At 42.8% G+C, this 14,224-nt stretch overlaps 1 protein-coding gene across 3 annotated transcripts in view; it reads left to right on the top strand.

Moving 5' to 3' along the window:
- The window catches only part of ABCC4 (ATP binding cassette subfamily C member 4 (PEL blood group)), a 213,616-nt gene that overhangs the window by 63,629 nt on the left and 135,763 nt on the right, over positions 1-14,224 (top strand). For all 3 annotated transcript variants that reach the window (XM_027115989.1, XM_027115990.1, XM_027115991.1), the window contains 4 exons: positions 9,213-9,302; positions 9,840-10,003; positions 11,404-11,529; positions 13,265-13,514. In XM_027115989.1, the coding sequence (XP_026971790.1) occupies positions 9,213-9,302; positions 9,840-10,003; positions 11,404-11,529; positions 13,265-13,514 (630 nt within the window). The remainder of the gene's footprint in view (positions 1-9,212; positions 9,303-9,839; positions 10,004-11,403; positions 11,530-13,264; positions 13,515-14,224) is intronic.

Genomic DNA, 14,224 nt, shown 5'->3' on the forward strand with positions numbered 1-14,224 from the left:
TGCCGAACCCTAAAATGTATATTTATGCATGTTCTTGGATCTCCTTTCTCTCCCTGTCATGGGGTTTCCAGCACTCTCCATGGTTTTCCTTCTTCCTGTTGCCCTACTAGCTCACCTTTGCCACAGCTGTGTGGTTCATCTTTTCTGTTCACTTCTCTTGCTTGGTAAACCAGTCATCGGGGCTTCTCTTTCAAACGGAGCAGTTGGTGGTGGAAGGGTCTAAGGGTAAAGGGTCTTTCAGCCAGTATCTTGGAATGTGACCTCACTCTGAACATACGTCTATGAATTTGCCTTATCTATTCCTTGCATTGATATCATAGACTTTATTAATTAAACTGTGGTCATTTTCCTAAAACAGTATATATTGACCACCATCTCACTCGTGTAAACACCTATTTTTAGTTCATTGTTTCAGATCTTCTGGGATGTTCTCAAGGACCTCGGGCACTTCCGGCCCCCCCACAGTGGGGAGTAGTATTTAGCATGCTGTGTGGTCACCAGCAAAGGGTCTGGCAGTCTTGGTGGCAAGACTTGTCATAATGGGGGCCTGGCCATATTCTGCTTGTCTTCACCCTGCCGGAGCTCTAGGGCTTGGGGGGATTCCCAGGGTGCTGCCTCAGGGACTCATCCCCCAGAGGGGATGAGGTCAGAGAATGTGAAGAAACTCCTGAGGAGTTCACGTCCTTAGCCTGACCTTGGGGTAGATATCACAGGCTCCCATCCCCCAGTGGTTCTCACGGTCCGCGTCGTGACTGTCTCGTTCAGAGGCTCACTTGTCAGCTCTGTATACGTGGCATTCTGGCGAATCCAGTAGGTTTTGTGGTATAATGGGAAAAGGTGCCCAGCAGAATTTAAACGACAGCTAACAGTTCCTCCAGGACAGGAGGTGAATGCCACATCCTTCAGAGCTTGCAGAGAGCTTCTGAGTAATTGTGTTGGCTCGCGTGCCAGCCGTGGAACATCAGGCCAACAACAGAAAAAGGCAGTGGAGTTGTCAGGTGAGAGAGCAGCATGTGGTTGACCTCGCACTGACTTTTTTTTCATTTCCTTCGGTAGGTTTTTTTCCTACAGAACCACAGAGGGAATGTGTTTAGTTTTATAGAGGTCAGTCGTGTTCATGGGGGTGGAAGATATTAGGCAGATTTTGGCTTCTCCCCTCAAAGCGGAGATTAATGGCTTTAGATTATGCAATCATGAAAGTAGGTGTGACAGCATTACTAAGCACCTCTGGGCAACAATATGGGAAAAATACAGCAATGTTCTGCTTTAGGTGAGCTAAACATATTCTCACCCTAGTTGCCTGTTGGAGTAATACCCAGTGTACCTAGAAACTGCATTGTCTGACAAGCTCAACTCTGGGGGGTAGGGCCGTGAACCAGGAAGTAAGCCAGAAGTGCAGAATAAGTGATGCAGTGCCTGTTTTCTGTTCTGAAAGTCCTTTAGGTTCTTACTCAGAGCCTGTTTACTCTGACTCACTTACAGTATTACGAAGCCATATCCTAGTTGAGAAACAGCAGTAGTTAACGGTGAGATAGTCTCTTGAAGGGATAGCCTGATGGCAAAGGGACAGGATAGAATGACAATGTATGAAAACCCCAAAAAGCATGGCTATTTGGGGGCACTTCGCAGGAGGGAGGAGCGTCTCCACACTGAGGATCATTGGCCTCGGAAGAGAGTCGTGTTAGTGATGGGGAATCTTCATCATGAGGATGATGAAGTACAGCTCCCATCTTCTGTTTTAAAGGACTATTGGAGAACGGTTTGGGGAGCGTTTCTATTAAAATGAAGATTGGATTCTTAAAGGGATAGTACTTTTCACCAGTCTGGAAAACTCAATTCTGTGGAAAGAACATACTTTTCTCCTCTGCTCCTTTGATGGTTATATTTATCTGCTCACACTTGGGTTTTGTGTTTCACGAAGTCTGCTGATGTAAAATAATTGAGGAAAGAAACACTGTTTATTTTTCAAATGAATGACTAATATTTCTTGCATTTCTTTTTTAAAAAGTTGAACAAAATCGATGTTTTGGCCTGGATTATAGAGTTCTCCTATGACCCCATATGTAATTTAGCACCCCCCACCTCCCATGCCATAGGAACCCACCATAAATGGATCCTTGCTTGGGTGGAATTCACACTTCACAATTCATAACATTGTTCTTAAAGGCCATGCGGATTCTAGTATAATCGGTAATTAGATATTCAGATTGTTTTCTAGTTTTTATGTATTAACAAACAGCAGTGCAATGGACCTGATTAAAGCTAAACCTTTGGAGACATCCTTAATTTCTCAGGGTGTATACATTGTAAGCCTTTTGATATGCCAGATTTCCTTCTAGAGTTAACTGTACGTTCTCTTTAGTGAAACGAGATGGCCCTACACCCTTGCCAAACGTGGATGTCACATTTTGAGTTTCTTTGAATTTGAGTATTTGCGAAGTTTCATTAGCCTTTTGTGTGTTTTGTAGTGAATTTCCTGTACATGTTCTTTGCCCTTTAAATAAATTGGTAGGCTTTTATAATATAATTCTTATCTATATTTAGTGTTCTTGATTTATTAAAGATTAACAGCTTACTAACTAATTTAGTGTCTGACATACATGGTGCAAATTTGATTCCAGTTTTTTGCCTTTTATTCTCATGGTGGAACTATTTTCTTTCACAAGGAAAACAGATTTAACCAAAAAGTATCCCCTTGTAAAATGTCAACTTAAAGGAAAATAGAACCAAAACATTAGCATTCATTTGTATGTTTTTCTCTACACTGGATGTGACGTGTTTTTAACTATAACATATACATTTTATTAGAACTGAACTTTAATTTTATACATTAATGAGGAGCAGTGTGTGGACTGAAAAAAAAAAAGCACAACCTAGCAGTTGAGAGTTATATTTTATTTAGCGGACTCTGTCAGGACCTCAAGCCCTGGAGACAGGATGCTCGCATCTCTCTGAGGGACTACTCTGAAGAGCAAGGGGGTGCAGGGGGCGAGGCAGGATACAAAGGGGTTTTTGCAACAAGGACTGGGTAGCCAGAACATCAAAAGACTACTGTTCATTAAAGAAAACCAGACATCTCAAGGTAATGAAATTAGCTTTTTTCTGTGTATAGCAAGATACAAGTCTGGGCTCATTGAAATCGTTCCTTTGATGTGCACCCCAGCTATCTGGGGCCAATATCCTGTGCTTTCTCATCCTTAGTCTCCTCAGGGTGCACGACAGGGGTGGCTGCAGCAGTTGACTGCCTCATGACCAACCAGCATTCTGTTTCCATCCCGAGTTCCCTCAGGGGACCGGCAGTAATGTGGCAGCTTGGTGGCTGCAACATCCTTTGTTTAATGACTTGGCAGGTAACATTTCTCTCCTTCAAAAGTTGTAACTTTGCTTCATTCAAAACAAAAACCAAAACCAAGTAACTGAGTGCCCATTCTTTGTCAGGTATGAATACTTTCAGTTTATTTTCTTATGTGCAAAATAGGAAAAAATTCTTACAAATAAGGTTGTTTTCTATTCAGTGTCTGGCTTGTAGTATGTGCTGAATAAATGGTAGCTGTTTTTATGATCATGATGACATAAATGACTATGATGTCTGTGCACTCAACTAGCTGATAGCTCTTGAGGGCAATAGACATGTAATTGATTACCCATATTATTTCCCTTGTGATATTTTATTTGTTTCCAATATTAACATTGGAAATATGTTAATTTCCAAATAGTTGGGCTTTTTAGATAAGGTATAAATTATTGATTTCTAACTTAATTCTTGTCATCAGAGAACATTCTGAGTACCATTTTTATATTTAGAAATTTATTGAGATTTATTTTATGGCCCCAGCATATGGTCTTGGTGAATTTACAATGTGTAGTTGAAAAAAACCTGTCCTATAATTGTTGGGTGTGGTGTTCCATAAATGTCAGTTAGATTAAGTTGGTTACTTGTTATTCAAATCCTCTGTATTGTTACTGATTTTTTGGGGGGGATGGTGTCTACTTGTTACATTTACTGAGAAGAAGGATGTTAAAAACTCCTGCTATGATTGTGGGGTTTTCTGATTTTTCTCCATAGTTCTGTTGCTGTCTCATATACGTTGCAGCTCGGTAATTAGATCCATACACATTTAGGAGTGGTGAATTGACTATCCTGTCATTATGAAATGTCCTTCTTAATCTCTGGTAGTTTAATTCCTTGACTCAAAAATCAATTTTGATAATAATATAACCTCACATGATTTCTTGCGCCTACTGTTTGCATGCCACATCTTTTTCCATCCTTTTACTTTAAAAAGTGTATCTCACATATACAACAAGCTGGATCTTTCTTTTATTAATCTATTGTGAGTGTGGCAGTCTCTGGCTTTTAACTGGAGTGTTGGTATGTTTGCTTTTAGTGTAAATATTGATGTGATGGGACTTAAGCCTTTTACTTACTGTTTATTTTCTATTTGTTTCATCTTCCTTTTTTTTGGGTGGCAGGGCTCCATTCCTGACTTATTTCAGTCGATCAGATATTTTTTAGTATTCCATTTTGATTCCTTTGTTGACTTTTTAGCAGTATCTCGTATTTTTAATCTTGCTTTAGTGATTAAAATAGGCATCTTGTTATTACAGTCTTTTTTTGCATGTTAGTATTGGATTACTTTACATAAAATGTAAGAAACATATAGGAGTAACATCCTATCCCTTGTACTATTGTTATCTATTTTACATCTACATACATGGTACGGTGTTACCATTATTTTGCTTTTAAGCAGCCGTTTGTTTCGCAAAGAAATGGAAAGGGATAACACAATCTCTTATATTTACCTGTATCTTTGTTTGTCATTTTGGTTTCTCTATTTTTCTACAACTGAATTTCCATCTGGTACTATTTCCCTTTAGCTTGAAGAATATCTGTTATAATTTCTTAAAGGTCAGGTTGGGTGGTGAGAAAGTCTCTGAGACTTTGTCTGAAAATGTCTCAATTTCACCCTCATCATTTGAAGGATATTTACTTTTGTTGGTTATAGAATTTGGGGTTGACAGTTATTCTTTTCTTTCAGCACTCTGTAAATTTTGTTCCACTATCTCCTCCTCCTTTTAAACTGAGGTATAATCGATATACAGCATATTAGTTTCAGATATTCAGCAAAATGATTCAGTATTTTTGTGTGTGAGTATATATATATATATATAGTGTATAGTATGTATGTGTATATGTGCGTGTGTGTATAGAAACGATCACCACAGTAAGCCTAGTTAACATCCATCACCATACATAGTTACAGAATTGAGTTTGTTAAGTCAGCTATTAGTTGTATTATTTTTCTTCTGTATGTAATGCAGTTGTTTTTCGTGGGCTGCTTTCAAGACTGTTACTTTCTGGTTTTCAGCATTTTGACTGTGATGTGCCCAAGCATAGGTCTCTTTGTTTTGATCCTTTCTGGGGTTTGCTAAGATTCTTAGGTATCTAAATTAATATTTTCTACCAAACTTGGAAAAATTTCAACCATTATTCCCTCAAATATTTTTTCTTCCCTATTTTGTCATCTTCTCCCAGGACTCCAATTACATGTGTGTTTCATTGCTTGTATGCTCCCATTGAACCCTTAGGCTTTCTTTTCTTCAATCAATCTTGCTCTCGTTCTCTGTTTTCTGTTTGTTCTTCAGGTTGTAAACTTAAAGAAAGGTTTAATGAATCTGGGCACAGAGCAATGGAAATTATCTGATATTAAAGTTATCTAGTGAATTTTTCATATTGTACTTTTTAGTTCTAGAATTTCTGTTTACTTCTTTTTGATAGTGTCCATCTCTCTTCTGAAATTACCTACCCAGAGAATTCCCTGGTTATCCAGTGGTTAAGACTCTGTGCTTCCACTGCCGGGGGCCTGGGTTTGATCCCTGATTGGGGAGCTAAGATCCCACAAGCTGTGTGGCGAGGCCAAAAACAAAAAAAAAACAAAAAAAATTACCTATCCATTCACTTGTTATAACCATATTTTCCTTTAATTCCTTGAACATAATTATAATAGTTGTTTAATAGTTCTTGTCTGCTAATTCCAAAATCTGGATCATCTCAGGGTCTATTTCTAATGCTTGTATTTTTTTCCTCTTGATTATGGGTCAAATGTTCTTGCTTCTTTGCAGGTCTAATAATTGTCTTATTATGTTGGGTGTTATGAAGTTTACATTATAGGAAGTCTGGATTAAAGGGTATTTGTTCTGATAGGGAATTCCTGGTAGATTGGTCTTGTTAGGATTGGCTTATTCATTCTTTCTATCTTTCTGTTTGTCTTGTCTGTCTATCTGGGGCAATTATTTTCATTTTGAACTTAGTCCAAGTGCATGGCTCTACAGCGTAAGGCATGGCCTTCCTGGCAGCTAAGTGAATGTCTGAGGCGCTTAAGAAGAACTCCTTCTTCTAGGTAGGCAGAAACTCTAGTCTCCTGGCATTGGCGTGACCTCACAGAGGCTTCATGGAGTCTGACCCTGCTCATGGACAGTGAAGTTCTGGCAAAGTCCCTTTGGTAAATCCCCACAAGATATTCTGGGTCTACCCTCTGCTATTCCTCCCAAATTCCAGCCATTTCTGCAACTTAGAACAGTCATCTCTTCCTCTTCAGTTCAGTGAAACTTTAGTTCTGCTTGGGCAGAAGATACCCCCAGGCAGAAAGGCAGGCCAGTAGTCCCAGGCTCTCTTCTCTAGGCTTACAGTTCAGCCCTGCTTGTCATTCAGTGCCTGAAAACAGCTGCTTCCTATATTTTGTCCACCTTTGCAGTTTTACAGTGGCGGGCGAGTCCAGCACCAATTATTCTTTCATGGTTGGAAACAGAAATCTGGTAGTTGGCTTGTAAGCTGTGTCTTCTCATTAATAATATTACTGTCACTTCATGTTCTGTTTTTTATCCTGTGTGGAATATGACTGATTTTCTTTTGACAGATCCTTGATTTCTCTGTTGGCTGCAGTGTTTTGTTTTTTTGTTTTGTTCGTTTGTTTGTTTTTAGAATTTAAAACATATTTTAGGGCTTCCCTGGTGGCGCAGTGGTTGAGAGTCCGCCTGCCGAGGCAGGGGGTGCGGGTTCGTGCCCCGGTCCGGGAAGATCCCACATGCCGCGGAGTGGCTCGGCCCGTGAGCCATGGCCGCTGAGCCTGCGCGTCCGGAGCCTGTGCTCCGCAACGGGAGAGGCCACAACAGTGAGAGGCCCGCGTACCGCAAAACAAACAAACAAACAAACAAAAAAACCGTATTTTAATGAGAACACTTTCTCACCATCTTTAAATAGAAATGACTTGCCCTTTTTACTCTGGAGCTGCGAGGCCATCAGGACTCGAGGGGCTCCACACCTTTTGTCACCGTTTGTAGTCTGCCTGGGGGCCTCTGAACTATTGAGCGCAAAATCCCTGCCATGAGTGTGGTGACTGTTCTCCTTTAGGGACAGCAGTTCCTAAATGTCTTTCGGCCTGAAGCTCCCCACTCAGGGGAGCCAGAGTAGAGAAAGGACTTGTTTTTTGTTTTTAAATTAATTAATTAATCAATTAATTTATTTTTGGCTGTGTTGGGTCTTCGTTGCTGCGCGCAGGCTTTCTCTAGTTGCGGCGAGCAGGGGCTACTCTTTGTTGCGGTTCGCGGGCTTCTCATTGTGGTGGCTTCTCTTATTGTGGATCACAGGCTGTAGGTGCGTGGACGTCAGTAGTTGTGGTGCACAGGCTCAGTAGTTGTGGCTCACGGGCTCTAGAGCGTAGGCTCAGTAGTTCTGGTGCACGGGCTTAGTTGCTCTGCGGCCTGTGGGATCTTTCCGGGCCAGGACTTGAACCGTCATCCCCTGCACTGGCAGGTGGATTCCTTACTGCAGCGCCACGAGGGAAGTCCCTGGCTGCAGTGTTATATTTGATTCATGTTAACTTTTGTTCCAGAACTAGCCTTTTGGTCCATCAATTCCAATTATGTGCAGTTGTCTTGATTTTTTTTGATGATCAGTTTAAACTCAGAGTTTGGTACACCATTCTGCCTACTTTTAGTTGTTCAAATTAGGGATAAACTAGCTACTTCTTTCAAATAAGTATTTTCTTCATGAGGGATTAACATGTATTTGTATGTAAAACAGGCTTTAAACCTATTTTCAAGAGAGCTTTCAGAAGTTAAGGCACAGTATGGTTTCTTTCTTTCCTGTAGTGGCATCTCCCTCCCTCCCTCCCTCCGTCGCTCATATCTGCAAAGCATTTTTTACCTTTCAGAGTGTTTTCAGTGGCCCTTTGCTACCATTCACACATCTCTACTGCACAGTCTGGTTACCTCTTGACTGTTTCACTGACCCCTAATTCTCCTTTCTTCCAAAAATCTCCTGGCCAATCGCTTCTTCAGTTTAATTTTCCTAAAGTTGAGTTTCTCTAATGTGAAAAAACATTGACCGTTCCATGTTGCCTTCCAAAGTCCTTAGCTATTTCCCAGACCACCTTCCTAGCCAGATTTTGCATTTTCCGTCCCTGGAGTCTCTGCATGGGTTCCTCTCACCCACAGTGCCCTTCCCTTCTCTCCATATACTTTATCCTTTTCGTCGTCCTAGCTCCTCCCTCACCACAGTGTCACTTGGTAGAAACCTTCACCAGTTCCCTGTGCCACTGTATTTACTGTTCACACCTGTATCACAGGTGTTGGCATATATCTTGTCCCATCTCCAAAGACAAGAAGGCATGACTATCAGTAAATGTATCTCCAGGAGCACCTGGTTTCCTCCACGTAGTAGATAACAAATCTGCCATTCACCTCTCATACGTCCCCTATGATCTTATGCTCGGTGAAGAGTTATTTCCGTTCAGAGAATGAGGAAACTGAGAATACAGTGTGGAAATGACGTCACACACAAAATGAATGATTGATTGCAGGCAGCTTCCCTGCTTTCATCTGATACGGCCTAAAATTCCTTTAGTTGGCTTCTAAGTATGAACCTACATCCCTTTATATTTGGGGCATGTCCAGGTTCATCAAAAAAAAAAGAAAAAAAAGGTGGGAGATTTTGCGTCGGCGTCTGTTTACTGTCCTTGTGGGCATGGCTGTCGCCACATTGAGGAGTCAAAGGGTAAACATGGGTTCCTAGAGCCCTGCTGTCAGGGGTCATGCTGCTCATCCTGACACCACTCAAGACCCCGTGAAAACGTGCTCTGTTTTGTTATGTTCTAAGAGTGACTTGGTATCACCGCAGGGATCCAATTCTCTGTTACCCTCTCTTGTTTCAGGCACTTTGCCTGAGTAACTTGGCCATGGGGAAGACCACCACAGGCCAGATAGTCAACCTGCTGTCCAACGATGTGAACAGGTTTGATCAGGTAAGCTGCCCCTGGGGGATCCTTTTCCATTCCCTGTCCTTACTGTGTTTAGCTTTTTGGGATGCCAGGTGGCCAGGATTCTTTTGAAGACATAAGACAAAGAGTTCTCTTTATTCAACTCTCATTTCTTCTGCGTGCCTATGAGATGTAACAATGTGTATTGTCCTTTAGATGAGAATTTAATTTTTCTAATAATAAATCGGCAGCAGTGTTCTTGCCCAGCGTGGTTAGCGTCTCTAAGGGTGCTCCTGGAGTGGCCCTGCTTGACAGGGGCGGACTGTGAGGAAGCCCTGAGCTCATTTGTGGGATGGACAAAACTGAACTCTTCCTGGCACTGCCGGTCCTCCTCTCCCTGGACGTCCCTGAGCATCACCTGGGGTGGATACTTGATTTCTGCTTTAGCAGGTTTAAAACCCACTATGATCATTTCTGTTTAGGTTTCTGTCTGTTCTTTGACAGAAGATTGTTTCTAAATTGTGTCCTCACTGGTCTGGTTTTTATACATTCCTAAGAAGGCTTTGTTTTTCTTCTTTTAAGGTAACGATATTCTTGCACTTTCTGTGGGCAGGGCCACTGCAGGCTATCATAGTGACCATCCTGCTCTGGATGGAAATAGGAATATCATGTCTTGCTGGGATGGCGGTTCTAATTATTCTTCTGCCTTTGCAAAGCTGCATTGGGAAGTTGTTTTCATCACTCCGGTAAGAGAAACACTGGTGTAAAAAAGTGTTAATATGCAACTGGTAACATCCACCATCTGCTTGATGCTTTTGTTCAAAAACAAAACAAAAATGCCTTCTTTGGTCTCTTTGCATGTGCTGTAGACCCTTTAGGCTTAGCCAGTAGATGCTCCAGCCTTAAGCTGAGGTTTGATCCTGAGGCGGGAAAGGTGACAGCATTCGCTGGCTCCTCCTGGCACCGTACCTGAGCAAGTAGCGTGTCCTTAAGCGGAATGTACATTGAACAGTGTTATTTAAGCATTATTAAATAGTAATGATCTTACAGGCTCAATTCCATATGCATCTATTTTTGTTATGCTTGTTTGTTAGAGCCATTTTCAGGTGTGTATATGTTTGCATCTTGTTTTTAATTCAATGTTTCCATTAAGCCCGAGGGCAAGATCGATCTTAAGTATGTCTGTATAAAGCCCCGCATTCCTAGCAGCCTGTGTGATAGAAAAGTGGCTGGTGACGAAGAGCCTCACGCTGCTTAGTTAGACGTGAAGCAGGTCCCAGAGGGTTGGTGGTTGGTCATTGTGCAGGTTGTCAGGTGATGGAGATGTTGTGCTGTTTGAAGCTCATTGAGTTCTTGTGTGTGTGTGTGTGTATCTTTCCGTGTTTTTTATTTTGTTTTGTTTTGTTTTGTTTTGTTTTGTTTTGTTTTTTTTGGCGATACGCGGGCCTCTCACTGTTGTGGCCTCTCCCGTTGCGGAGCACAGGCTCCAGACGCGCAGGTTCAGCGGCCATGGCTCACGGGCCCAGCCGCTCCGCGGCATGTGGGATCCTCCCGGACTGGGGCACGAACCCGCGTCCCCTGCATCAGCAGGTGGACTCCCAACCACTGCGCCACCAGGGAAGCCTCGTGTGGTATTTTTTTTTTTCTCTACTTGGAATTTCGTTTCCTCTTTTTGCTTTGGAGAGATGTTCCTTATCCTTTGAGGCCCTGTTCCGATGCTACCGGGTCTCTGAAGGCCGTCTTGTTCTCCTTTCCCAGTAGAATTTACAGCCCCATCTTTTCTGCTTCCCAGCACTTTACTCCTATTTTATTACAGCACAGCCACTGTCTTCCTGTTAGAGTCGGCTGTCTTTCTGCCTCCCCTACCTGACCGTGACATCCTTGGGCAGATGGTTTGTATCTGATTAATTCTGGGTCTTCATTAGCGGATACTGCAAGTTCTCCAAGTTACTTCTTGAATTGGGCTGAATGGTTGGCTTCCTAATTGAAGTCTTCTCCATTTCTACTTTGAGTAGGACCTGCCTGTCTGCGCAAAAGAGCTGTAGGGAATCATTTGATCCTTGGTCTCTGGCTGTGCCACTGTTGCTGCTGATAAGGAAAGTTGGGCTGTGGTCACTAAGGCTCATCTCTCACATCTGTCCCTTAGGAGTAAGACTGCAGCTTTCACAGACACCAGGATCAGGACCATGAATGAAGTGATAACTGGCATCAGAATAATAAAAATGTATGGCTGGGAAAAGTCCTTTGCAGACCTTATTACCAGTTTGAGAAGGTAAGTGTTTGTATATATACAGCATATTTTCATAATTTATCTCATATTTACTGAATGGTTTAGAAGTCTTACCAAGTTTTCACATTAAGATGAACTTAACTACTATCCACTCCACCCCCAACATGTGGCAGTGGGGTTAAGTAGAACAGTGGAGACGTCATTTTAACCTGATCCTCCATTTACCATCTTCTTAAAGGAAAAAAAATATATGCCTCTTACTTATACAGAAATTAAATTCCAAGCATTTCTGTCTTTAAAAAAATATTTATTTACTCATTCATTCATTCATTCATTTTTTTTTTTGGCTGCATTGGGTCTTTGTTGCTGCACGTGGGCTTTCTCTGGTTGCAGCCAGCGGGGGCTACTCTTCAGCGCGGGCTTCTCATTGCCGTGGCTTCTCTTGTTGCGGAGCACGGGCTCTCGGTGAGCAGGCTTCAGGAATTGTGGCACGTGGGCTCAGCAGTTGTGACGCGCGGGCTTAGTTCCTCCGCGGCATGTGGGATCTTCCGGGACCAGGGCTCGAACCCATGTTCCCTGCATTGGCAGGCGGATTCTTTTTTTTTTTTTTTTTTTTTTTTTTGCGGTACGTGGGCCTCTCACTGTTGTGGCCTCTCCCGTTGTGGAGCACAGGCTCCGGACGGGCAGGCTCAGCGGCCATGGCTCATGGGCCCAGCTGCTCCGCGGCGTGTGGGATCCACCCGGACCGGGGCATGAACCCGTGTCCCCTGCATCAGCAGGCGGACGGACTCTCAACCACTGCACCACCAGGGAAGCCCTGCAGACGGATTCTTAACCAGTGCGCCACCAGGGAAGCCCCCAAGTATTTCTTAATAGCACAGATTCCAAATAAACAATGATTTAAGATGTTGACGTCTAAAACGATATTTAAACTAAAAGTATAATTTATGTTAATGTAGCACAAATGGGGAGATTATATAAAGGTTGGGTACTTATATTGGGCCAAACTTTATGAGTCAGTATTATTCATTCCAAACAAAGCCATAAATATATTTTTTGCTTTGCTTTGTTTGTAGAGTTTTTTTCCATCTTTGACTTAAATATCTGATGAGTGCTTATACTCCAGCCCAGGGTACTTAGAATTCTCTGGCAGTACCGTGTCAGCTCTCACTTTGCACCTTTGTGGGTGCCCCTCCCTCTGCTGGGAATACACTCGTCTTACTTCTTCTCTGGCCTCCGCCAAGCCCGACTGACTCCAGCTCATCTTCTCAGGGTCCACGTGCGTGTGACTTGCCCGGCCTCTATTGCTCCGAGTTACACGCCTCTGCTCTGCGCTCCTGCGGGGGCCGTGCTGGCGCCTCTGTCTAATGTCTTGGTGTCTCATAATTTTGGGGTTGTTTTCTCTATTCTTTTATGAGTTTGTCAACTCCTGGAGGGGATGGGCTGTGTCTTTCTGTCATCAGTGAGGAGCCCGGCACAGGACTTCTGGTTATGAATGGATGTTGACTGAATGTTCAAACCCAGTCTGATTGACCCAGAATGTTTAAAATGAGACACTAAGCCTCTGTTTAGTTGGAAGAGTGAAGTGGTGATGGAGTGTGTGGTCTTTGTGTCGGGCAGGCCCCGGGTGTGCACTGTGTAGTGTCTCCGTGATGTGAGGGATGGTTTATCTTCATCTGTGTCCACTCCCTAGGAAGAGGCCACTCACACAGGGCACTTGAATTCATGTCTTGGATGTTGATGCTTCTTTTAAAATCTATTTCCCGCTCTTTTCCAGGAAGGAAATTTCCAAGATTCTGAGAAGTTCCTACCTTAGAGGAATGAATTTGGCATCGTTTTTTGTTGCAAGCAAAATCATTGTTTTTGTCACCTTCACCACGTATGTGCTGCTTGGCAATGTGATCACGGCGAGCCGTGTGTTTGTGGCGGTGACACTGTATGGGGCTGTGCGGTTGACAGTCACCCTCTTCTTCCCCTCGGCCGTCGAGAAGGTGTCAGAGGCGGTCGTCAGCATCCGAAGAATCAAGGTTTGCTGACAAATAACTTTATTCACTTGTAGGTGGATTTTACCTAAAATGCCTCCTTTTATTTGGTGTCACTGTGTGCCGGTTAGGTGAGATCTAACTCTCACTGCCTAAGCTGGTGGTTGTTCCAGAAAGTCTTTAGTACTCCCGTCTTCTGACATAGGGTGCGTTATAAATATCTTAAGAGCCTGCTCATCTATGGGCAGTAGTATAAGTACCAGCGGTACAGGGCTCTTGTCGAGTAATGACTGCAAGACGATTAAGTTGTCTGAAAGTAGGAGAAGCAAACAGATCTCATCTCCTATGCTAACTCCACTGACTAGTCCTGGGGTGAATAGGATTCCTCTCTGGGCCGGGAGGGAATGAACATGCTGAGAGGTCTCTGTTCCTTGGGTAGGAAGCATGGCCTCAGTCTCACTTCATTCTCTGTGTTTAAAAATGGGTTCTTTCCTCTGTAGATGGTTTGCTTGTTGATTTCTGAGTATGCCTTTTCGATCTGCCTTTTAGTCCCTGTTCTCTTGTCACTTACGTGTAATCCTATCTCTAGCTGCCCTCTTCCCTTCAAACTTGTGATTCCTACCATACCCACAGTCTCTCTCTTTTTAATCTGTCTGTAAATTGCCAGGGGTGAATAATTTACATCACCAAGATAAGAACTTGTAGATACTTAAGGAGTTGTGTGTTTATTAATTGGTGTAAAATGAAGATAAATT

The sequence above is a fragment of the Aethalodelphis obliquidens genome, unplaced genomic scaffold (genome assembly GCF_003676395.1).
Source record: "Aethalodelphis obliquidens isolate GAN/ISIS:26980383/991018 unplaced genomic scaffold, ASM367639v1 scaffold15, whole genome shotgun sequence".
Classification (NCBI taxonomy): Eukaryota; Metazoa; Chordata; class Mammalia; order Artiodactyla; family Delphinidae; genus Aethalodelphis; species Aethalodelphis obliquidens.